The sequence below is a fragment of the Pteronotus mesoamericanus genome, unplaced genomic scaffold, assembly GCF_021234165.1.
Source record: "Pteronotus mesoamericanus isolate MK-2021 breed Mesoamerican mustached bat unplaced genomic scaffold, CSHL_Meso_final scaffold_54, whole genome shotgun sequence".
NCBI classification, from domain to species: Eukaryota; Metazoa; Chordata; class Mammalia; order Chiroptera; family Mormoopidae; genus Pteronotus; species Pteronotus mesoamericanus.
In genome coordinates, this window is record NW_026555321.1 from 29,480,266 (window position 1) to 29,504,300 (window position 24,035).

Sequence of the window (24,035 nt, forward strand, 5' to 3'; positions counted from 1 at the left end):
GATGTGGCATATATACACAATGAAATATTATTCAGCCATAAAACAGAATGAAATTTTACTATTTATGACAACATGGATGGGCCTAGAGGGTCAGAGAAAGATAAATAATGTAAGATTTACTTATATGTGGAATCTAAAAAAAAACCCAAAAAACAAATGACTAAACAAAACAGAAACAGATCCATAGATATAGAGAACAAGCTGATGGCTGCCAAAGCGGGATTGAGTGAGGGGATGGGAATTTAAAAAACACACAGGAAGTAGAAGCTGCCAATCTCCTAAGGCCTGGGCCCAAAAACTGTCATAACGTCTTTTCCACTGTATTCTATTGGTCAGGCAATCACAGAGTCCACATTCAAAGGGCAAGGACACAGACTCCACCTCTCCATGGGAAGAGTGTCACAGACATTTTTCAAGCACCCCGCACTTCATGTCTCATTACTGTCCTCCCTCATTGGGCTGGAGCCACGCGGGCCTCCCTGCAGCTCCTTCAGCTGCCAAGCATGCTCCCACCTCAGGGCCTTCACACTTTCTCTTCCTTCTGTTGATTAGAGCAGGGCCCACAGTGGTGCTCAGTAACTAGTTGTTGGATGGTCTCTAACCCCTCTCGGCTCCTCTGCTCTCTCCCCTTAGAGTCAGAGGGCTTTTTCTAGGCATACATGCCATTCTTTCCCGTCTATAACCTCCCTGGCTCCCCCAGAGCCCCTGAGAAGGTCTACCTTCCCTAATCTGCCCCTCCACACCTTCCCATGGCTCAAGTGGCTCCTGCCACCTCTCCCCCACATGCTCCTCTCCCCACACGGCATGATGGGACCCTCTGCCTGCAATGCTCTTCCTCTCATCTGTCTGGCAACTCCTGCTCATCCTTTAAGACAAAAAGCCACCTCCTCCAGGAAGCAGTCCCAGATCTCAGGCTGCATTAAACACCTCTGCTGTGACCTTGGATCCCTGCACCAGCCCTTTCTGTTGTACAGCCTGTCTCCACCACGGCAGGAGCTCCTATCTGGGCCCTGGCCCTAAAAGACCAAATTCTCTGGCCTCTGCCTCCTTCCACACCAATTTGTGAGAGGAAAAAAAAAAAATTCTTTATTGATAAATAGGTTACAGTGAAATAAATAGAGTAATGGTTTTCAGGGGAATAAAAATTCCAACAGAATTTTAGTCTCTCTCCATCCTGCCTCTAGCTTTTGGCTTCTGTCTTCTTACTGGTCCCACTGGATGACAAAGCCTTAGTGGGCATGCCAGGCCTTCCTGGGCCCTTGGCAACCTCTGTCTTTCTGGCCGGGGGTACAGGTAGAGTCTTGGACACACTGTCCTTAAGAGCAGCAGGTACAGCCTTGGACACACAGTCCTTAGGAGCAGCAGCAGCCTTGGCTTTCGACCTTTGCCTGGCCCCCTGGGCAGCGGCCTCTTTGGGGACTGTGCTCCCGGTCTTCTTTTTGGCTGGGAAAACGGCACCATTCTCGCCCTGTGAGAAAGCAAACCAAGGACCAAGGCAACAAAGCTGGGCGGGCTGGGGCACACAGATCGGAGCCCAGGAGCATGTGACTGAAATTCCAGCTCTAGGTATCTTTGCACAAGTGACCTCGTCTCTCTAAGCCTCAGTCTCATAACTGTATCATCAGGACAGTGACCCTCAGGGTGCTGGAGGGCCAGACAGGAGGAAAAACTGAGTTGCGCTGTGTAGGAAAATAAATGGCCCCCTTCCCCGGCTGACCTTCCAGGGCCTGGGTGGGAGATACCCAGACTCTGGCCTGTGCCGGGTAGACACCCGGAAAGCATGCAGGCACCTACCTTGGTGACCGCGGGTTTTGAACTCTGAGTCCCAGCCTTGGTTTTCCTGTGGGCCTTGTCATCTGCTGGAAAGCAGGGGAGGGCATGTGGGAAGGACCCCTTTCAGGAGGAGGTGCTGCCGGGCAGGATGTTTTGGGGGCTCCGGAGCCCTCGTCCTGCCTGGGCCCTAGTCCTCATCTGGCACTTACGAACCTGGGGCAAGCGGTTTAGCCTCTGAGCCTGGTTGCCCTAGCTTGAAAACTGGGAATAATAGTATGTCCTTTGTGAATCGTTGGAGAATTAACTGGACCATTCACTCCCTCACTCTGAGCCAAGTACCAGGGTGGACCCCCTGCTCTGGACCCACCTCCAACAAAGGCTCCTAACAGGCTTATCAGCCTCTGGTCTTTGGCCCATCTTCCACAGGCAGCCGAGATCCAGTTACAAAATTTACCCTAGACTCTCGCTGCTCTCTGTCTCCTCTGGGTCTCCTCATTGTTCTCAGATAAAGTCCAGACTGCAGGCTGGCTCCCCAGCTGCCCGGGCAGCGCTGCCTGCCCCACCTCCCCGCCAACCCTCACTTCGTTGTGCACAGAACTTTTCACTTCCTCAAAAACTTCACCTTCTTCATGCCTCCAGGCTTTTGCATAAGCTGTTCTTCTGGCTGTTGTACCCGCTCCAGGAAGCCCTCTCTGGCCTCTCACAGAGAGGAGTCAGGCTCCTCCCCCTGCCCCGCCCCTCCTCCCCTGCCAGTTTCCATGACTTCTGTCTGTCCAGGTCAAGCCTCATGCTTAGGGCGCATTCACAAGACGGGCAATCTTCTCCCCAGAGCCGCCCCTCCTTCCTCACATCCAGTGGCTGCCCTGGCCCCCACTTCACCTCTTTTCACACACCTACCTGGGCTGTTCTTTCTGCCTTTACCCTTTGGCTTCCCACAGGACCCAGTGGCACCAGGAGGGGCCTTTGTGGCCTTGTCTGGCTGTCGGGGGACCTTCCTGGCCTTGCCCACTCTTGCCTCTCCATCCTTGGTCTGGCCACCTTTCTTGGGGGCCTCCTCCTTGGCCTCAGCAGGTCTCCTGGGGGCCGACATGGTGGATGTCTTCCTGGGCTTGATTTTCTTTGTGTGCTTGGGAACTAACTGGCAGAGGAGAGAGTGGGTAGGATTGAGCGCTGAAGCTCTAGGTGCTCGTGTCCCCACTCCCAACCTGAGGCTCAGAGAGGAAGCCCCATTCAAAAAGGGGGAGGGTGAAGAGGCGGCCAAGGGCATGGGGAGAAGACACGACTGCCACTGAAATGCCTGCACATTCAATCCGTCTTTTGCCCTGCGAGGGAGGACTGTTGACATTTAGGAGCTGGGGAACCCAGGTCTCTCGAATGTGCCCAAGGTGCTTTTCCTGCATCCTGAGGCCACAGGCACACTCCCCCCACCCCTACCCCTGCATCTGGAAGTGCCAAAGCCAGGTTTCTGGAAGCCGAGGGCGCACACTGTGAGCCCTGACCCCACCCTTGGAAGGGCTAAGATAAGAACCTTTGGCATCCTCCCTGCCCACACCTTCCCATGGACTATGGCCCCATCCTCCTTCACTCTCCCCAGCAGAGCCGGCCCTACCTCACCCCTTCACCTCTTCAAACTCCCTGCCTTGCCTGTTATGCCCACTAATGGAACATGGACTTCAAGGCGACACAGCCCAGAGTTCACAACCTCCTCCCTCCAGCCCTCCCCGGCTGTGCAGCTCGGCAAAGTCTTCTCTGCCCCAACTAGCTTTAGTCTCCCCATCTTTACCACGGAGCCATCGGGGAGGAAGTGAGTGCCAAGGGATGCAGGGCCCCTGGGAAGAAGGCCGTCCCCGCCCTTCTAGAGCCCCGCTCCGATGGTGTTGGTCCCCAAGCCCTCATGGCTCCCCAATTCCCACCCAGGCCAGAGACAACCCCCATTCTCAGCACACACACATTCCTAACTCTGTGGGTACTCAAGGGCCCCGTCTCTGCCTCCTAATCCTTCAGCTCACTTTCCCAACTGTCTCCCAGCGCCTGAAGCTTAACCCAGACACCCAGTACCCCTCTCTTGCGCTCCCTCACCCCACCCTAGCCCTGGGCCTTGCCATGGCTCCCACACCCAGGAGTTCAACAAGGATGGGACTTCCTGTGCTCAGTCACTGATTAGCACAGGGACAGGAACACAGTAGGCTGAGAATGTTCCACAATGTTCTATGGCAACTGTCAGAGCAACTGCTACATGCTGGGGCACTGCAGTACAAGACAGACCCCAGGTCTGGGTCCCTGAGATTTCCCTGGTGGCAGCTGGTGGTCATGCTGCTGGGGTTCAATTTTGTGACAAATCTTACCCCCTCTGAGACCCTGCCCTTTGAAAGAGGAGGATGTGGTGGCGCAGGGAGGTGCCACCCCTGGTTTGGAGCCAGAGAGCACAGGGAATAAATCCCAACTCTGACCTCCTGGAGCCCAAGGCCAAGCTGCCTCGCCTGCGTGAGGAGTTCTAGGAAGGGATCGGGTGCAGAAGGGAACACACTGGACAAGGATGAGGGTGGACACAGCAGGGTGACCAGAGGTGTGTGACGGCCCAGACAAGGTGCACACACATGAGCCTTCCTGGAAAAGGGAGTCTCCAACAACATACAGAAAAAACAAGAAGAGAAGACAGCGAGAAAGGCCTCTTGGCAGGGGAACAGCACACAGAGGCCAGGAAGAGAGATGGAACGGAAGCTTAAACCCTGGCCGAGCCTCTCTGTGGCACCCTACCAGTCACCACTGCCGCCCCCCCACCCCCCGCCCGGCATGCTCACTTTGAAGCTGCCGGTGGCCCCCTTGGCCTTGGAGTTGGTGGGCCTGACGAGGAGGCCGCGTTGCATGCCGGTGTCCAGGGCCCGCTTCAGCAGGTACTTGAGCCGGATGGCGTCTACTGTGGGGTACTTCTGCAGGATATAAACCTTGATGGCCACCACCGAGGTGCCCCGGCGCTGCTCACCTGCCTGTAGCGCTTCCAGTACCATACGCAGCACGGGTGGGTGGCGGCGTGGCGCTGGGATGGCGGGACGGCTCGGGCCTGCCAGTGGACAGCAGGACATCAGCCAGAGCTCAAACCACCCTCGGGCCCAACTGACCACAGTCATGCCCAGAGGAGCACACACCAGGCACCGGCCAGGCCCCGCGGTGGGGGGAGGGGCACAAGGCCTAGGGGATCAAATGTACACTGAGTCAGTGCCTGTGAGCACCCCAAGGACAGGACACGCTGCTCGGCCCCCCACTGTCTCCTAGTGCCTGCCGGGGGGCTGGGCACACACCCAGGGCTCCATGAAGGCTCATGGAAAGAATTAAAGATTGCTTTAAAGAAAAAAACATAAATTGGGTGAGGCGTCTGGATCTAACTACCAGTTTACAGGGAATCCAAGGGCTCCGAGAAAGGGCCACGGGGATGAAGTCAGCAAACCCAGACTGTGAGGATCTCTCCAGGACGCAGAGCCCAGTTTCGCTTACAGATAAGCAAGTTGGAAAACAAAATGTGGGAATGGTCCCCAGAGATGAACGATTCTGGAGACCTTTCAACCAAATGTAACGTGGGGTCCTTGCTCAAACTTGGAACATGATTTGAATAAGCCAGATGGGAAACAAAGAGGCAAGTAGATAAATGTGAACACTGGAAATATCTGATGATATTGTTTCAGGTATGCTAATGGTATTGAAATGATTTTGTAAGAGGTTCTTATCTTCTAAAGACACATACTGGTATTTAGAGCTGACATGATAGCTGTGGCACTTGCCTGGAAATAACCCAGTGCATGACACGGGAGTAGCCACACACGCGTAACTGTTGAAGGCGCATCACGGGTGCCGGGGGTGGGGCTGGGTGGGGGCCACTGCGCCGCTCCACCTACTTTTGTATTCATATGCAAGTTTTCATTATAAAAAGTTACAAAAGAATTCCACTCCTCAATCTATGCCCAAGAGAAATGAAAACATGTATCCACACAAACATTTTTACACAAATGTTTACAGCAGCATTATTTATAATAGCATAAAAGCAGAAACAACCCAAATGTCCATAAACTAATGCACGGACAAACAAAACACGATAGCAATAAAATGGAGTGTCATCTGGCCAAAAGAAGGGATATAGTGCTTCCTTGAAAACAGGATGCTGAGTGAAAGAAGTCAGTCACAGAAAGTCACATAGTGTATCATTTCATTTAAATGAACTGTCTGAATGGGCAAATCATAGGAACAGAAAGTAGATGAGTGGTTGCAAGGGGCTGGGGGCGTGGGGGGTGGGGTGGGAGTGACTGCTAGTGGGTGCAGGTTTTCTTTTGAAATGATGAAAATATTCTAAAATCGACAGTGGAAATGAATACACGACTGTGCATACACTAAAAGCCATTGAACACTTTAAATGGGTGAATTGTATGGTATGTGAATTATTGAGATATCTTAAGATTTTATTTGAAAAGTTGCAAAAGAGAATAGGATCAAGGGGTGAGCAGGGAGGAAGTGTGAGAAGTTGTGAGAACTATAAGGTACATAAAAGTGGTTTAAATATAAAACCTGATTTAAATACAGTGATTAGAAATGTTGCTTTCTGCTCAACTTGAAAAAATTAAAGATTAAAAAAGGAATCAATTGGCTAAACTATTTTTTAAAACACACATTTTAAACTAGAAAAAACACCCCAAAACTCTAGATCTTGAGTAAAATTGTAGATACCTAATCCAAATGGCCCGCTGCTGCCTCCTGGCCTGGAAGAGCAGTGTCTGGGAATATTCATTTTGGGGTCAAAGCCTGTGAACCGGTGGCGTCCTGGGTCAGTCACCCTCAGGACCTCGGGTGTTTTGGCCCCCTCTCTGGTCTTCAGCCTTCCCATCTGTACAGTGGGGATGGGGGCCTCTACGGAGGTCTGAGCCCTCCCAGCTGCAGTGTTAGAGGGTTTCCAGAGGGGTCCTCAGTCTCCCCCCCTCCAAGTCTCCCCCACGTCTCCCCCCTCCCCAGGTCCTCCAGCTGGATTCAGCTCCTCCTCTGGCAGTTATTCAGTACCGGGATGTCCAGGACAGAACTCACACCTCCCCCACACCTGCCCTCTGACTTTCCCCTCCCAGGAATGATACCTACCCAGACATCCAAGCAAGAACCCAGGGGACATCCTGGACCTCTCCTCCCCTTCACCACCACTTCCACTCCACCCCACCCTAGGCTTCTCTCTCCATTCTGGCCTCTCTCCTCTCCATCCCCAGGGCCCCAGTCTCCTCCCCGTTGCCTCCTTCCCCTTCAAATCCATTCTCCTCACTCTATCTCACACCCCTCACCTCCACCATTACCTGCAGTATAAGCACCGACGCACCTGACCACAGCCTGGGAAGCCCAGTCTGACTGGCCCTGCCCCACTCCCACCGATGTTTTCCTCAACTCTGCCTCTGGCCAGAAGGAAGACTTGCAACTCCCCAAAATTGCTCCACCAGCACTCCCACTTCTGGGCCTTTGCCTCTATTGTTCCCTCTGTCTCCTTAGTCAGCCAGGCAGCTGTCACTCATCCTTGAAGGCTCAAATAGCACTGACTTCCCAAGCCAGAGTGAGCAGCTCTGCCCTGTGCTCCCGAGGCATGTGGAACCCACCCCTCTCCTCCAAAGGAGCCTTTGCAAATACTCAGAAACATTCCCCTGCCTCACCCTCTTTCCTGTGGGTGAGGTTTATCCTTCCTTCAGGGGTAACCTCCTTCAGGAAATCTTCCTTCACCTCCAAGAATCGGTTAGGCAACTCCTCTGGGCTTCTACAGTACCCTGGGTTCCCGCCATTAAAGTGCACGCCACATCATCAAACGGCACCTATTAATGCAGCAGCCTTGCCCATCAGACTGGGAGCTCCTTTAGGGAGTGAACTGTGTTTGTTTGTTTCAGCGGCCCCCATATCCTGAGAACCCCCTGAGGTGGTGTTTGTTTATTCAAAATTGGGTTGCAGCCCTAAATCCCAAAACCCAGCCCTGTATCAAACACTTGTTGCTCTAGTGCCTTCAACTAGATGCCTTGCAGCTGCAGCTGGGCTCCCAGCCCGCCCCTGAAAGGAAATGGGCTCCAGCTGGGGAGGCCTGCTCTGCCCTCTTCCTCTGAGCGGGCCACCCGCAGCTCTCAGGTCCTGCCTAGCCCTTGCCACTGCTGGCATCTGCCAAACAGGCAGCTGAACTCAACAGCCTCGGGGATGGGTGCTGGGGCCAGGCTGGGGTAGGAGGGGGCTGGGAGGAGGAAGGGTCCCAGACACCCAGGGAATGGGTTTGCAGGGATGAAGCAGAAGCTGTCCCCCTTTGCTCACCTGGCTTTCCAGTCCCAGACCACCCGGATGTGGAGCTCATGGAGGTTAGGGAGGCTGAGGAGGTCAAGGTGTCGCTGGAGGCCACACTCCCGGGAGCCATTGCACAGGAAGACACAGACGCAGACGTGTGGCGGCCAGGCCAGCCCACTCATCTTATATACCAGTGGCCTGGCCCCATGACTCCAATTAATCCCTGATTGGGCCGGGAGGCTCTGAGCTGCTGATTGGGGTAGGAGGGCTAGGATGGGGCATATGGCCCTGCCTTCGGCACTGACACCCCAGCTTAGTCATTCATTCCTGTGTGACCCTGGGTGAGTCACTTGACTTCTCTGGGTCTCAGTCTCCATGTGAAATGATGGGGGCTGAGATGTTTGGTCCCTCCTGCACCCACTGCTCACCAGGGGCTGCACATGCTGATGGGGAATTAGGCTCAGCTGGATTGCGGAGGCGAGGCCCTCCAATCCCACTGCCCCAGTGTCTGATCCTGTACCCATGCCACTGTTTGCCTCGGTTTCTCAAGAAGTGGCAGTTGGAGGCTGACCAGTGGGGTTTGCCTGAAGCAGACATACCTAGGTCAACCTGTGGCCACTTCCTTTTTTAAGCTGTTTAAAAAAATCCTCACCCAAGGATGGTGATTGTGTGTGTGTGTGTGTGTGTGTGTGTGTGTGTGTGTGTGTATTTATTAGTGATTTAAGAGAGAAAGAAAGAGGGAGGGGAGAGAGAGAGAGAAAGAGAGAGACATAGATTGGTTGCCTCCCATACACACACCAACCAGGGATCAAACCTGCAACCTAGATACGTGCCCGGACTGGGGATTGAACCTGTGATCTTTGGTGTATGGGATGATCCTGCAACCAACTGAGCAACATGACCAGGGCCTTTGTTTTTAAAGAAAGTAATCTTGACAGGATGAAAGAGCAATTTTTAAATGAAACTGCTCAGCCAAACTCTCCATAAATAATGAGAGTAACCACTGGGAAAACAGATAAAAAATATAAATAGGCAATTCACAAAAATGGTTGATATTTACAGGGAAATATCCTCAACCTCCTTGGCATTCAGGAAAATTCAAATCGAAACAATGATGAGATGTTTTTTCCCCATAAAAATGACAGAAATCGAAGACAAAAGGTTGGCAAAGATGCAGGGAGCTGTATGTGGAGGTTCTCGCTGCCTCTGCGAGTGGTGTGGCTTGGGAGGCAGCCTGCTTTGAAAAGGTTTTCCCTTGAGCCCAGCAACTCCACTTCTCTGTCCTAGAAGTGCATTAGTTAGGAGAAGAAAGGAAAAAAACCTAACTTCCAAGTGAATCACTTGGGGCCTGGCTAAATTACTCCCTTACTCTGGCTGCAGCGTACTCTGCAGCCATTTAAAATGACGCGGTGGATAACAACAAAGATGAGGTTGTATTTCACACCCAGTAGAAGGACAAATACTTAAATGTCTATCAATGCTGAGTGCCCAGGACATGAAGAAATGCATAACCATTAGGAGGGTAAGTCGAGAGGCACTTTAGAAAGCAATTCAGTAACATCTAATAATAGCTGAAGATGGACTCATGCCCTATCCCACCCATGTCGCTCTAGGTATGACTTAGAGAAACTCTTATGTTGATATGCAAGGACGCCTGCTGCAATCTTAGCAAAACTTCAGAACGACTTAAATGCCCATTAAAAGGAGGGTGGACAAATAAACTGTGGTCTCTTCACATGGTGGAACAGTACACAGCAGTGAAAATGAATGAATGAGCCAGAGTGTATCTGAGAAATAAACTCTCCACTTCTGAGAAGACAGAATTTGTGTGTGTGTTGAAGGCACAGAAGGTCTGGAAGGATTTATACCAAGGCAATAGCAGAAATTACCTCAAGTGGGGCATAGGATTTGGAGGGGATAGGTTTAAAACATTTAAATTTTTCTCTCTGGTCTATTTTTGTAATTTTCCCAGGGGCTCTCCGCTGCCAGATGTCTGGATTGAGGGAGGCAGCGGTCATCAACATATTCTAAAGTGAAATCGGGTACCACTCCCTGTCCAGCACGTTTCATGGCTCCCCCTGCCTAGGATTCAAAGTGTGACTTCTTCAGCCGGGCTTCCTTTTTTTAAAGAGGGGAGAGCGGGAATGCAGTTCCCCACTACCACAGACTATGCAGTCGCGTTTCCCACATTTGGGGAAATTGCAGAGATCAGCACATCCCAAGTGCACTGGATAAGCCTCACCCATCGTGAGCGTGGTACCTCCCCTGCCAAGTAAGCATTCACCCTGGCTTCTGGAGCCTTGTTGCCCCTAGAACCCCATAGGCCTGCCGCACAGCTGCTGTTGGAATGGGCTAGGTGCTGAGATCCGCGCTTTGCCCCTTGTGTGTTTATGTTAGATTGATGAAGAAAGAACTCCAGGTTTTCACCCCGGCCAGTATCCGCATTCATTTGCTATGTAGCTTTGCGGGTCTTTCCACACTCCTTAAATTTGTGGTACCCAATAGAATGTGGTGGAAGTGATGTTACGCTAATCCCATTGCCATGTGAACAAACTCTGGCTAGCCTGCTGGATGCTGAGAGGCCCATACCCCTATCACCCAGCCAACAGCCAGCCACCCAACCAGCTCACCCTCCAGTTAGCCACACATGCCCAAATCAGCCTCGTGGAGACCAGCTAAGCTTGGTCTGTACCCGCAGAACTCTCCAGCTGACCCGCAGAGTCACCAGCAATAGTACGTGGTATGTTGTTTTAAGCCATGAGGTTTTGGAGCTGTTTGTCATGCAGCATAAGCTGATATACTCTGCCTAGAAGACCCTTCCTTACTCCCACCTATATTCTCTAGACTATTTTGGCCTCAGTATAGACATCACGTCCTGGGAAAAGCCCTCCCTGACTCCCTCGGGGGTTAAGGGTCCCTCCTCTGGTTGTCAGCAGCCCCTGGAGTTCCTGTCTGGGAGCCTCTGGCGCCCTGAGTTACAGCTCTCCCTGACCTGTCTCCTGCACTAGGCTTTGAGCTTGGGAGGTGTTGCTGGGGGGAGCAGGGTTGTGTCTGTCTTGTTCCTGGTGGTATCCCTGGTGCCCAGCACGGTGCCTGGCACATAGTAGGTGCTCAGCACCCATTGCTGTGGAAGCCCCAGCGTCAGAGCCCAGCTTGGCTGAGTGCTGGAGACGATATGGAGCAAAGAGGCAAAGGAAGCTGGTGCAAATGGGGGCAGCAGTTTTGACCACATTGTGGGACATTTCCAAGAATTGAGAAGTTGAAAAAGACACAGCAATACAAACATTCCCACGAGATTCATCTGAAACCCTGCTCCTGGGCTGTGCCAGGATGGAAGTTTGCATTTGGAGGGAAGAAGTTCTAAAATGTGCTGCGTGATCTAAAAATTCTTCTAGAGGATTGCCTTTTTACAGGGAAATGGTAATTGTGAGGATCAGGCTGCTGGAGAAGCAAAGCAGCTCAGTGTGCTGACGTGAGCCTCTTACTGAGGCCTGTATGGAATTTAAGTTTTGCCAGAAACATTTTTACTTTCCTGGAACATTGAACAGGATCCACCTGCACAAGAACTTTCTGATAGTTCTGAAGGTTATAGTTTTCAACTTTCTGAAGTAGTGATCTATTTTGTGTAACTCTAGCCTCTGCAGCATCAGGATATTTGTGATTTGAGGTCAATAAATGCATAGAGGGCAGGGTAGAAATAGTAGTAGCTGCCATGTTCAATATCTATGTTAATATTTTATATCCACTCTTTTATTTACACGTGAAGAAGCAAAAGTTTAGAGAGGAACTGCACTTGATCTTCTTGAGTCCAGACCCTGGGCTGCAGCCTGGGAGCCCTATATTAGTTAAGAAACCAGCTCTACCGCCAAAGCAACAGTGGCTTAAACAAGAAACTAGGAGACCATTTCTCACAAAACTCTTCAAGAATAAATTGTGCAGCGCTGGTAAGGAAGCCTGGGGGACCCAAGCTCCTTTCCTGATGCTCTGCTGTTCTTTCCCCACAGATTCTACCTCATGATCCAAGACAAGACAGCTGCTGCAGATCTGGTCATCATGACCACATTCCTGCCTTCAGAAAGCAAAGAAGAAAGGAAGTAGAGGACACTCCATTAGCTGACATGCACAACCCAGAGAATGCAAACATCTCTTCTGATATACTCCGTTGGCCAGACCTTAATGTTATGCCACTGGTGCAAGGGAAGCTGGGAGTTGCAGTCTGGTGCTGGGTGGCCAGGTGTCAACTAGAACTTGGAAGTGATATTACTAAGAGAAAGAAAGAGAACAAATATTACGGCAGTTAGCTCTTGCTTCCCCTTTTTCTAAGATCCCCTCCAATATTTAAATCTCTTTAATGCCTATCTCAACCAGAGCAGGGGCTGTTCCTTTGAACTTGGTTTCGCATCTCTGGGAAGGGAACTCAAATTTATTGAATGTCTACTATGCACTGCATCTTTTGTAGCAATAATATCATTAGTCCCTTTAGACAATTCTACCAACTGGGATGGTTGTCCCCTTTAAAGCTGAGAGGCCAAAGGCCTACTGAAGTTCAAAAACTTGGTCTGAGGTCACGCAGCTGGAAAGGCCATCCACCATCTCCCTGGGAGAAACTTGGGGTGTCAGGGATGCATGTCTTTACTGGGGGTAGGGGGGGCAGGCTGCCAGCAGGCTCTGCTGCCTTGGGGGATGAGGTGGGCTTCACACAGTCTCCTCCCGGAGCCAAGGTCAGGGATGAGAGAGCTCTGTGGCCCTGAGGCCGGCCAGGTCACCGCCCAGAGACTCGGTCCCTCCAATCCATCTCTGGAGTCCCCAGCACATCCTGACTTAGGATCTGCTTCCTTAGATTGGTTTGAGTGGAGATAGGATTGTACACAACACGCATTCCATAAACCTGCGGGCTGCCAGGAGCCTAGAAATGAGGTGGGTGATACCCTCTTCCCAGGCTCAGTCGGCAGCTCTTTGCCTTCACTTATGGCAAGTGTCCCATACATAGCTGTCAAATCAGTTGTAAATTAAGGAGGTAAAGAGGCTTTCCTTTCTACCAGGAAAAACCACAGAATGTCCTGGATTTAGAGAAAATTTTTTCCTCTGGAGGCTGAGACAAACATAACACTCTTCAGAATAAGTACACTGCAGTGGGGGACTAGTGACTTAGAGTCCATCTTCTCTGGGCTACTGTTGGCTCCGCCCACCCTGCCTCCTCTCACCGTCCTCCTTCTGGTAACAACACCCCTGGATTTCCTCTGGTGCCTTTCTGTCCCCGCTCTCAGACCATCTGGTTTATGTGGGGTTAATATTGGGCTGCAAGGACAATCAGGCGACCCAGGCCTGGCCACTGAGTACCCTACCTAGAACTGACTGGAAAGAGAAGCCCATTCTTGGTAGAGCTTGCTGAGCCTGTGACAACTGGTGGCCATTTCTGCTGCCCCTTGGAACCAGGTTGTGCATGAAGCCAGCACAGAGGAAAGTATAGCCAGAAGAGACACAGAAGCCTGAGAACATCATCTGAGCAACTGTCTCCAGCTGTTCCTAAAGCTCTGGGCTTTTCATTTATGGGAACGAATAACTTTTCCCTTTAGTTTCAGACCTAAAGGGAATTTCCTGTCATTTACAACCAAAGGAATCCTGACTGACATCATCCAGGGAGGCAGAGTTAAGAGGGACAAGGATAGAGATCCAAACTATTACCTGCCTCAGCCCCACCTCAGCACTAAGGATCGTCCATCCCAGGCTCCTGCCACTTCTCCCCGCCTCGGAGAATGGGGGTAACTTTTGGGAGCTATAGCTCCATCCTGTTTCCCTTGCAGATGGGGCGCTCAGCAAGGCCAGCTCTGAGCTGAGGCCCCAGTAACGCCAAGCCTCCCACCGTCAGCTGTATGCTAGGAAGAGACTGGCCACGTAGTCTGCGATCTCATTTAATCCCCTCAAGGTCTGTTTTAAGAGTCTCTTTTGCAGATAAGGAGGCTCAGAGAGGTGAGAAATTTGCTTGTAGTTTCACCGGTCACCTGGGTCTCTGTGACTCTAAAAATTCGGACTTTTCCCATCCCCGGGCTGGCTCCCTCCGTCCTGCCCCCTTAGGAGGCTGATTGCCCAACTCAGGCCTCTCAGGGCAGGGACCAGGTGGATGCTGCCCAGTTTCAATCCATCCTGCAGATAAAGAGCTTGCGAGTGACAAAAACCAACACCATTAACACAAAGTAGAGGAACTGAGCTTTTTTAATGCCCTATTTTACCTCAGTCTCTAGGCAGGGCTGGGGAGACCTAGAACTTCCAGCTTTGGCTATGTGAAGAAGGAGGGCTCAGTTACTGAGGCAGCTTAATTCTGATGACCCAGAGCTCCAGCCAGCTTCGCAGCAAGAGCCCTCCAGGATGGAGAATGGACAGGAGCTGCTGAAGACAGGCTCATCCAGCAAGGAAATTGGATTCTGGGACCTGTGAACATCCCCAGGGAAGGTGGGCTCAACCGAGTTCTCCACTCTTGGTTTCTAAGCTCTTCAAGACAAGGGTGATATTGGAGACTCAGTTCTTCATTAAATGTGGGCAGGTGAGCATAGCTTCCGGAAGTTCCACACTGACTCAGACATGCTGTGGCCCGAGTGCTGGGTCGGTGAGCCTATGGCTTCCAGAAGCTGGAGAAAGGCCTGTCTTTTCGCAGGCAGCACTAGGAAGGGGAGGCCCTGGACCTGGCGCTCGAGGCCAGAGGTTGGGCCCTGGGCCTGGGCTCCAGACTCCAGTCTGATGTTAGTTTTTCAGGTCTGTTAGCTGCATTCTGCATTCACTCAACTCTCCCTCCCTGTGGCCCAAACCTGCTGAGGCTGGTTACTCGGGGCATGTCCACTCTCAAAATAGTGGCTATCAAGAAGAGATGATCATAGTAATTTATTAATTATATTAATTGATATTATTCATAACATTAACTACAATCTGTACAGTTCCTTACCATTTACAAAGTACTTGAACACACACACACACACACACACACCCTCATTTGATCTTCACCATGTATGGCAGGACCTGGGACTTGGGATTCCCATTTTATTTTATTTTATTTATTTATTTTTTGGGAGGGATTCCCATTTTTCAGGTAAAGAAAGTGAGGTCCAGGGAGGAAAACAATTGCTCAAGGTCATCAGCCAAGTAGCTGCTGCTGCTGAGGTGGTTTTGAGAAGACAATATGCTCTCCCTGACCATTCATCCCTTTGTCCATTCCTCCATTCATTCCTTCCTTCCTCCATCTAGCATTTATTAAGCACCTACTGTGTGCCCCACTCTGTGCTAGACATTTATCCCTAAACTGGGACACTTTTTCAGACATAGAGAGTTCATCTCTCCCTGAGAGATGAGTTAGGGGGAAGAGGGGTACAGATCCCACCGGCCCCTGAGAACTCAGGACTCCAGATTGAGCCGCTCCGTCAAGTGGAGAACCTCATTTTTTGGTCATTAATTCTTTAAATAAAAACAACAAGCAATTCATGGAGCCTGTGAGACCTGATTCCAACAGGCACGGCTCCTGTGGGGCAGCTGTTGCTGGGGGTGGGTGTTGGGGGACGGGAGACTCCTACAGTCGACAGCGGAGTCCTTGGCAGGGCTTAGGCTGGTGCCACCTGGCTGGTCTCCGTCTTGGAGGCAGTGGTGGATGCTTCGTCATCACCCAGTGGGTTCTTGCCACAGCAGAGGGTGGTGAGCATGCAGTTCCGGAACTGGAAGGCAAGGGGCATGAGTCAGGTTCAGGGTTCATTCAAAGTGTGAGTAACAAGCTGGTGTGATTGGCAAGGTTTGCCTGCAACCCCTTCCTGCCCTGGCCCTCCCAGCCTTCGCTCCTGTGTCACGTCGGGCTCTCTGGAGAAAACTTACTAAACATATGTGACCCTGCCCCAGAGATGCCAGGGGCCAAACCCAAGGGGCCTTTGTTACTAATGACATTCTAGGATGCCTTCTGGGTGCCAAGGGCTATCTGTAAATTATCCCATTTAACTCAAGAGCTTGGAATTTTGCCCTTTCTTTGGGTGAAAAACTGAAGCCCTGAGAAGGGAAATGACTTGCCCAAAGTCACACAGCTAGAAGATGGCAGACCTGGGATTTGACTCCAGTATGCCTGGCTCCAAAGACCACGTTTCCCCCACTGAATCATGGATTCTGCCAAGAGACCACTCATCTATGTTAAAGGACTGCTTTATCCCTTTATCCCTCAGAATAAGACCTTTTATCCCCTTTTTTTCTCCTTGATAGAGACTGGCACCGTCTTGTACCCGGGCTTGAGATTTTGACCACTTGACTTTTAAAGCGTGCCTCCGGAACCATCTTACTTGAGACAGCCCCAAAGTACCTAAACAGCGTGTTAGAAATGCATGTTCCTAGGCCCACCCTGAGCTGCAGGTCTGGGTGAGGTCCAGGAACCTGCGTTTCTCCCAGATGACTGTGATGCCTTGGGGTCCAGTGTTGCAGATGGGAAGGCTGAGACCCGGTCAAGGCTGTGGCCTGTCCTCCACAGGCAGCGCCTGCGACCCGGGGTACCTGGACCCTCCCGCCTCGCCACCTGGCACCTGCTTGTTCATCATGATGTAGATGACGGGGTTGTAGATGGAGGAGGACTTGGCGAAGAATGCCGGGATGGTCATGAAGACGGGGCCGAAGTCAGAGCCCTGGTGGGTAAAGATGAAGAATGCCACGCTGGCGTAGGGCACCCAGCAGATCAGGAATGCGATGACCATGATGATGACCATGCGGGTGACTTCCTTCTCTGCCTTCTGGGTGGTGGCAGACTCCTGCTGCTGAGCAGCCGCCTGCAGGGACAGAGGGCTTGGTGTCCAGACTGCAGCAACTCTGGGCCAGGGGCTGGGCTCTGGCCATTCAATGCGTGTGTCCCTAGCGCCCGGCACAGGACCATACCTCCTTCACTGTGAAGACCAGCTGTCCGTAGCAGAAGAAGATGACGATCATGGGGATGGTGAAGTGGACCACGAACATGTAGATGACGAAGGACTCGTTGTTGACCTCGGGTTTGAGCGTGTAGTAGTCGATCCCACACGAGCACTGCATGCCCTCTGGGATGTACCTGAGCACCAGTGGAGAACGGGAAAGGAGGGGGCACAGCAGAGACCCACATGTGAGGAACTTGGGAACTGGCCCCAGCTGACCAGAGCGACCTGCGTATGCCTGGCCTTGCTCCAGGTCTCTCTTTCCCTCTCTGTAAAACGGGGATAATAAAATGTCTCCATGGCTGCGTGACTGCGAGGATCAAATCAGTTGAGAGAAGGGATTCAAATGCACCTTGTAAAACAATCGTTTTCATTGTCGCTTTGGTGGCGGTGCTATCAGGACATGCCCCGCTCTCTCACACTGTCCCTGTCTGGCAGCGTGTGCTTGCCGCTGGCCTGCACAGGATTTCTTCACCAGACCCACCGTGGCCAGAGGCCAGGCCTCAGACGATGCCGGGCAGAGTTTGGTGGGGAGAAGGAAAAGCTCTCAAACTCTGTATTTGAGGTAGTTTGTACAAACCAGGGTCTTACTAACAACAGGGTAAGAATATTTTCGAGACCAAAGATGGTCACACAGGGTAACTAAGAGATCTTTGCACAGTTTCTAAAAACAAGAAGCCTCTAGGGCATGCGGTTAGGATGTTTCAGTGGTTCCAGAGGACGGTGATATGACCGACCTCAGAAAATGTGGCGTGTCCGTTGGCTGGGCCGACAAGGATGTGACTGGACCAGACAAGAACAGGCAGGGAGAGAGGCTGGAGGTGGGTAGCCTCAAATTTATCAAGGGGCAGAAACATGACCCCAGGGAGACTGAGGAGGAGAGGGAAGAAAAAGGGAATTTCCTGGAAGCAGGGGAACATGAGACCTCCGGGAGCCCATATAGTCATCAGGCAAGTTACCCAAACCACTGTCCCCCTCTTTCCACATCTCTCTTTTCAGCTCCGTTTGGAGACAATGACCTGCAATGTCACCTGGCTCCCACATTGTCACCACCTACCCTAGGAAGGCTCAGACTCCCAGGTACTGAGGCCCAAGGTCAAAGAAAGCTGCCCGCAGGGCACTGGACCAAAGAGGATTGGACTCTGGCCCTGGCTTAGTTGAGGATTAGGGGCACAGCCAAGGTGAGGGGTTGGGCTTCTTGGATTCTCCTTGACATGGGAACTCAGGAGATGGGACCAGCCCCTATAGCAACATTAGGGTCTGATCCTTTTTTCCCCTACCCTAAACTCCAACCCCAGAAGGGGTGCCAGCTTGGTGTCTGGAACCAGATAGCCCCAGGTTTGAGTCCCGGCTGGGAGACCTTAAGAAGACCCTCAGAGACCTTTCCCTTGTGCTTAATGCCATTACCTGGACCAGCCGGCGAGTGGGGGCGCAGCACAGGCCAGCGCCATGACCCAGGTGAAGGCGAGGCCCATGATGGCGTGATTCTCCCCGAAGCGGAAGTTGCTCATGGGCTTGCATACCACCACGTACCGTTCGATGGCCAGGACCACCAAGGACCACAGGGCAATTTCCCCTGCAAGGCAGTCAGCTGTTGGTCAGCAGGCCACTTGCCAGGACCCCACTGTCTGTCTAAGGTGGCAGCGCTCCTCCTGTATGGGAGAGGGTGCCTAGGAAGGCAACCGGGGCCGGCCTGGGGCGAGGCCTCAGGGCGGAGTAGGCTTAGACACTGAGAAGAAGGGGGAGAAAGTGCAGGCCAGAGGGACCAGTATGCCGGGGGAGTGGAGGAGCTCTCAGGAAGTTTAGTCCAGTTAGAGCTCTGGGTTCATGAGGGACACAGAAATTAGATTAGGAGTCATGGTTAGACTGGGAGCCCTGCGGGGAGTTTTTACAAGAGATTGTGTCCTTTATGGGGCAGCAGGCAGAGTTGCTGGTGAAAGGCATTATAGGGGCCGGGGAAACCTGGAGTTGGAAATCCTTCCCTCCCTGGGGAGCGGTGGCCTCTCCCTTCTAGGAAACAGCATAACCTGGACATGTGGGACCCTCTCCTAGGAGCCAGGAAGATGAATGATCTTTGGCTCAGAGAATGAATGAGGAAATAATGATGGAATTCAGACATCTGTGCTGCACATCACTGCAGAAATTCAGGAGGGAGGGTGGTCATAGAATTTAGCAACCAAACTGGGCCATTTCTGAGAGTGAAAAGGAATATCGGTAATTATTCCAGGACAATAGTTGTAAACGAAGACCGATGCTACAAAGAAGTGTCTGCCTGTATGTGGCACTTCTGTCTCACTCCTGCCTCCTGGTCTGAACCAGAACGTTCTGTGGTCACTGAAGGTGACACCCAGTGATGGCCCGAGATTCTGGGGAATGGGGTTTAAGCAGCAACCTGGGCACATGAAGGCGAGAGAAGACAGGCAGCAGAACAGTCCTTATGGCTGGGCCTAGGCTCTCCCCATCGCCCTGGTTTGGTAAGAGCGCCCGCTGCCATGTCCTGCTTGCCTGAGTGCCCGCGTGTCCTAAGGATCTGAGCCAGGACACCTAGGCTCTCATCGCTGCCCTGCCACATCCCCAAGTGAGTCGCCCCTTCTCCAAGCCCGTTTTCTCATCTGCTCAATGGGATCTCCTGTCTCCGCAGCACTCTCATCACTTTTCTAGTCAAAGAAATGTTTAAAAGCATCTTTCAAAGCTACAGATCATACAGGTCTAATGCCTCCCTGTGGGAAGGTTTTTTTTGTTGTTGTTGTTTTGAAACGGATGAGCTTCTCAACGCAAAAAAACATTCATTAGCGGCAGAGAGGCTGGAAGAGGGTTGGGAAGGGACTGAGCCCACGGCCCAGCGCAGGTAAAGTCCAGTGACTGGAGGACTGAGAACCTGCGTCCCATCGTGAGCTGGGAGCCCTGAACGCAGGGAGCTCTCTTGTCCCGCTCTCTCCCCGGAGCCCAACATGGGTCTGACCCAGCGCATCTGCTCCGAGGGAAGCTAAACACGGCCTGAGGGGCTACATGGATGTGGGCTTGAAACACAGCTCTGTCCCTGCCATGACGTGACCTCCACAGGCGCTTGACTTCTCTCGTCCTGTTTCCTTGCTGTAAAGCAAGACGATGGCACCACTCCAAGCGAGATGAACAGCGCTCAATGCCTGCTCTCCCCAAACGGCAGCCTAGCTCATCACCACCAAAGAGCTTGTTGATTAAGTGAGAGCTTTGGATCATGCCAATGACCACAGAGGAGAGTAGGTTTCAACTCCCATCCCTAAGCCTGGAGCTGTCCCCAGATATCTCCATGCCTCCTGGCTCCTGTGCTCCCTGCCCACCCACACCATGGCTCATACCACCCAGGGTGGCAAAGAAGCCCTCCAGATTGCATCCCGTGGGCCCGAAGACGAAGTATCCATGCAGAGAGGTGTAGAGGGTGGTGGTGAAGCCTCCAAAGACCATGAAGAGGTTGGCCACGGCCAGGTTGAGCAGGATGTAGTTGAGAGGTGTACGCAGCTTCTTGTGCTGAACTGTGACGTAGAGCGTGAGGAAGTTGATGGGGAAGCCAAGCACGATCAGCAGGAACATGTAGGCGGCCAGCATGGAGAACTGCCAGGGCTCGGCCAGGTAGTACTGGGGGTACTCAAAGGGGCTGCGCACCACGCCCGTCTTGTTGGAGAAGGGCACGTAGAAGTTGGGGCCCTCCGTGCCGTTCATGGCTGGAGTCCTTGTGGCTGCCCCACGGGCGGCTCCGACCCAAGAATGCTGCTGGGGCCTGAGCTGGGCCACGCAGGGCTCTGGCTGGACGACTCTGGGCTCTGACCCCCCAGACCCTTATAAAGTGACCTCCCCTCCCTAAGCTCCTGGCTGAATCAGCACCTAGGAGATTGGGGGCGTTATTAATCATAGTAATCCCCAGCGCTACAACTGGGGGCCTAATTAGCTTCCCAAGAGAGGCCAAGGTGACTCAGGTGGAAGCCTAGGGTTGGGGAGGGGAGGTGCTGGGAACCCTGGGAAAGGGCAGGATCCTACCCCCACTCTTCTGTTCCCCAGGAATCTCTGCCCATCTCAGCCTAATGGCCTTGGTCTGGCATTGGCACCTCAGACTCCCAGCCCATTACCCTCTGGCTTAGTAGGGGTGACTTCATCTTTTTCTCGACTGGACCATGTACTCCCAGAGGCCAGAGGCTCTGGTTATTTTTTTTAGTCTCTTTTCCCCTCACTCAACCACTTACCTATTCCTTTCCCACCCAGGTCACCTCCTGCCTCATCCAGTCGCTGGACACTGACACTGGCCCTGCTCGCCAGATTATGAGCTTCCTGAGGGCAAGGGCCACATCCTGCCAGACGCACAGCCCAGCATAGCCCAGGAGCAGTAAACATCTGTTGCGTTCAACGGGAATTCACTCACTTGTTTATCAAACACTTATGTGCAGGCCGCTGGGGATACAAAGATTGAGAAAGGAGGAGCTTGCAGGCTTAGGCGGACTCTGATGTGCAAAGAACACATCCCAGCCCAGGGAGGGGAGGAGGCCTGCTTGGGAGAGGCACCCAAGGGGGCAACATTTGGGTCTTAGGAGGAGGGAAGCACTTTGCCGGGTTGCCAAGTGGGGAAGACAACGCACACAGGAGACAAAGTCTGGGCAGAGGCCTGAGGCCCATGCAGGGCCTGGCTGCACATGGGCTGGGGCCAGCTCTGATGCCGAGCTGAGGGGCCTGGCTTTATCTGGAGGGCAGTGGGCAGATCTCAGGGACAGAGAGGTGGCACGAATGCCCCCATAGTTGGACTGAAGGGAGGAAAGATGGAAGAGACCACGAAAGGGAGTCATGGAAGCAGGGAGGGAACAGAGGCTCTCAGGGATCCCGAAGCACAGCCTTGCATCCAGGAGCCAGGCTGTGTACCGATCCCGTGCTGGGCCCCACATCGCTGCAGTGAGCGAGGCAGGTGCGGCCTCAGCCTCCTGGGGACGCCAGTGTGAAAGGGAGGCAGACCCTGGAAACAGGACTGGTTGGATATTGCAGCACACAAGGCGTGTCTCGGGGTGTCCAGTCAGGCTGGGCTAGACCAGTGGGCTTTGGATACTGTGTGACGAGTAACCCCATGAGGGTAGGTCTCAGGACAGCAGAATAAGCTTTGGGGGCAAATAGAAGACCAATATCGTCAGGCCCTCCCATCTGTAACAGGAGTGCGATGACACCTCCTAGGAATAAAGGGGGCAGCTGGACGTGTTGGGCATGCGGGGCGCTTGATGACTGTTCTCCAGCCACAAATGTGTATCGACCAAGTTGCTTGGTTCTGGGAGACTCAGTGGACGAGGAGGACCAAGCACCTGCCTGTGAGAAGTGTTTCATTACAAACGATAACGAAACCAAACCAAACCAAAACAACACTAAGAAAAGTTCAGATCACGGCCCACTCCCAACACACTGTTATCTAGACAATCTCTTTGAGAAGGTAAAGTTTGAGCTGAGACCTCAGTGATGCAAGGAGCGAGCCTCGCCAAGATCTGGGGAGGGGGGTGGAGATATCTGGGCAGAGGAAACAGCGAGGGCAAAGGCTATCCCTTACGCTTTCTGACACCCAGTCTCTTCCCACCTGGGAGTCCTAGCCCTGTCTGCTCAAAAAGGTGACCCCCTTCCCTCTAGCCCACCTGGGGCTCCAGTCCCCTGCCTGTCAGGGCCTGCACACAAAGGACTGAGGACATGTGTGTCGGTGGGATGAGTGCAGGGGGTGCCACGGCGGGGGTGCTGGGGGTGACCTCTTGCACTGTAAGGCCCTTGGCCCAGTGATTAGGCCCAGTGCTAATGAGGTCAAGGTGGAGGGTTTGATTCTGACACAGCCTGGCCCCTGGGAGCCAGAGAGAAGGAGGAGCACTGGGTACTCTGAGTCAAATCTGGCCCCCCCACTGCCTCACTCTGGCTGGGCTGAGCCGTCGACCCTTGACCTCGGCACCTTCCTGTCACTTCCTTTTGCTTATGACAGCCTAGAAGCTTTGAATTCGTGTTCTGTTCATGTGTTTTTGGTCCATCCCCCAGGGTGTGACATGGGCGCCCGGGGCGGGCCGGGATCTGTTTTGCTCACCCCAGGGCCCCTACGGCCCAGCTCGATTCCCTGACATGCGGCAGGAGCCGTGTGGATCATTTCCTAGTGCTAGAAAGAGCTGGGGTTTCTATGTCATTCACTGATGTATCTCCAGGGCCTGGCGCACAGTGGGTGCTCAATAATTATTTGTGGAATGAGTGAAAGGATCTAGGTTACCTCAGGAACTGCTCCCCCCCTCTAAGTCTCAGGTTCCCCCTCTGTAAGAGAGTTTAATAATCCCACCCTCACAGGGCGAGGTGATGGGGAATTAAAGGCCGTCACTGACCTGATGTTGCTCTATATTCCGTAAAGCAGGATAGATAATTTTTTTGAAAAAACAAACAATGCTCTTCGTTCAGAGCAAGAGGCTTATGGCGTGTGCTGAAAGGTCATTAGAAGTCACCTACTCTGACCCTTCCTACTGCATTTTGCATGTGGGGAGACTGAGGCCCAGAGTCAGCAGTGAGTTGGCCAGGTCATGTGACAAATCAGTGACAGCCCTGCTACAACCTGCCTGCCTGGCCACGTCCCCTCCAGCACCAAAGACAGCGCTCAGGGAAGATCTGCCAGTATTCGCACCACAGTATAAAGGACAAAACATTGCACGGGGTAGTGAAAAAGGCCCAGGACTAAGTCACACAGGCCTGGGGCAGCCGTGGCGGCCCTGAGGGCAGGAGACACCAGGAGAGCCTGGTAAGTCCACTTCCTCCTTTCTCTGGGTCTCAGTTTGCTGGCCTGGGGAACGTCAGGGATCCACACCCGTCTACAGGGTAAGCGTGGACTGCATTCCCCACCACAGCCTGCCTCATGGACCTTCAGGCCTGACGACTGAGCTTTTATGGCCCTGCGTCATTGGGCATGGCCCCTTTATACCCACCCTTCCATCCAGACTGAGGCTCCGAGGCCATACAACTCGGGTGCAGCCCGGCCTCCTCCTTTCCCTGTGCCCCAGTTTCCTACTTCGGTGCCGGTCAGCGATCAGTGAGTGTTGCCAAAAGTGTGATCCT

General features: G+C 52.8%; 2 protein-coding genes and 1 pseudogene across 2 annotated transcripts; all 3 read right to left on the bottom strand.

Annotated features, from left to right (window-relative positions):
• Positions 1-1,180: 1,180 nt before the first annotated feature.
• On the bottom strand, positions 1,181-8,179 carry LOC129088089 (histone H1.8). The gene is made up of 5 exons (XM_054595231.1): positions 8,080-8,179; positions 4,575-4,834; positions 2,671-2,911; positions 1,795-1,859; positions 1,181-1,468 (listed from the first exon to the last, which is right to left on the bottom strand). Exons 1-5 carry the CDS (start codon positions 8,177-8,179, stop codon positions 1,181-1,183), a joined length of 954 nt encoding a protein of 317 aa, XP_054451206.1.
• Positions 8,180-10,178: 1,999 nt separating this feature from the next.
• On the bottom strand, positions 10,179-10,329 carry LOC129061145 (uncharacterized; annotated as a pseudogene).
• A 5,306-nt stretch (positions 10,330-15,635) lies between these two features.
• On the bottom strand, positions 15,636-20,663 carry RHO (rhodopsin). The gene is made up of 5 exons (XM_054595728.1): positions 20,303-20,663; positions 18,372-18,540; positions 16,936-17,101; positions 16,590-16,829; positions 15,636-15,746 (listed from the first exon to the last, which is right to left on the bottom strand). The coding sequence occupies exons 1-5, from the start codon at positions 20,661-20,663 to the stop codon at positions 15,636-15,638; spliced, it is 1,047 nt and encodes a 348-aa protein (XP_054451703.1).
• Positions 20,664-24,035: the final 3,372 nt, after the last annotated feature.

Coding starts and splice junctions, on each gene's coding strand:
- LOC129088089 (XM_054595231.1), bottom strand. CDS start 8,179: ATGGCTCCCGGGAGTGTGGCCTCCAGCGACACCTTGACCTCCTCAGCC. Junction 2,912..4,574: donor GGGCCACCGGCAGCTTCAAA/GTGAGCATGCCG, acceptor CTCCTCTGCCAG/TTAGTTCCCAAGCACACAAA. Junction 1,469..1,794: donor CAAAACCCGCGGTCACCAAG/GTAGGTGCCTGC, acceptor GCTTTCTCACAG/GGCGAGAATGGTGCCGTTTT.
- RHO (XM_054595728.1), bottom strand. CDS start 20,663: ATGAACGGCACGGAGGGCCCCAACTTCTACGTGCCCTTCTCCAACAAG. Junction 17,102..18,371: donor CCACTCGCCGGCTGGTCCAG/GTAATGGCATTA, acceptor ACTGGTGCTCAG/GTACATCCCAGAGGGCATGC. Junction 15,747..16,589: donor ACATCATGATGAACAAGCAG/GTGCCAGGTGGC, acceptor CTTGCCTTCCAG/TTCCGGAACTGCATGCTCAC.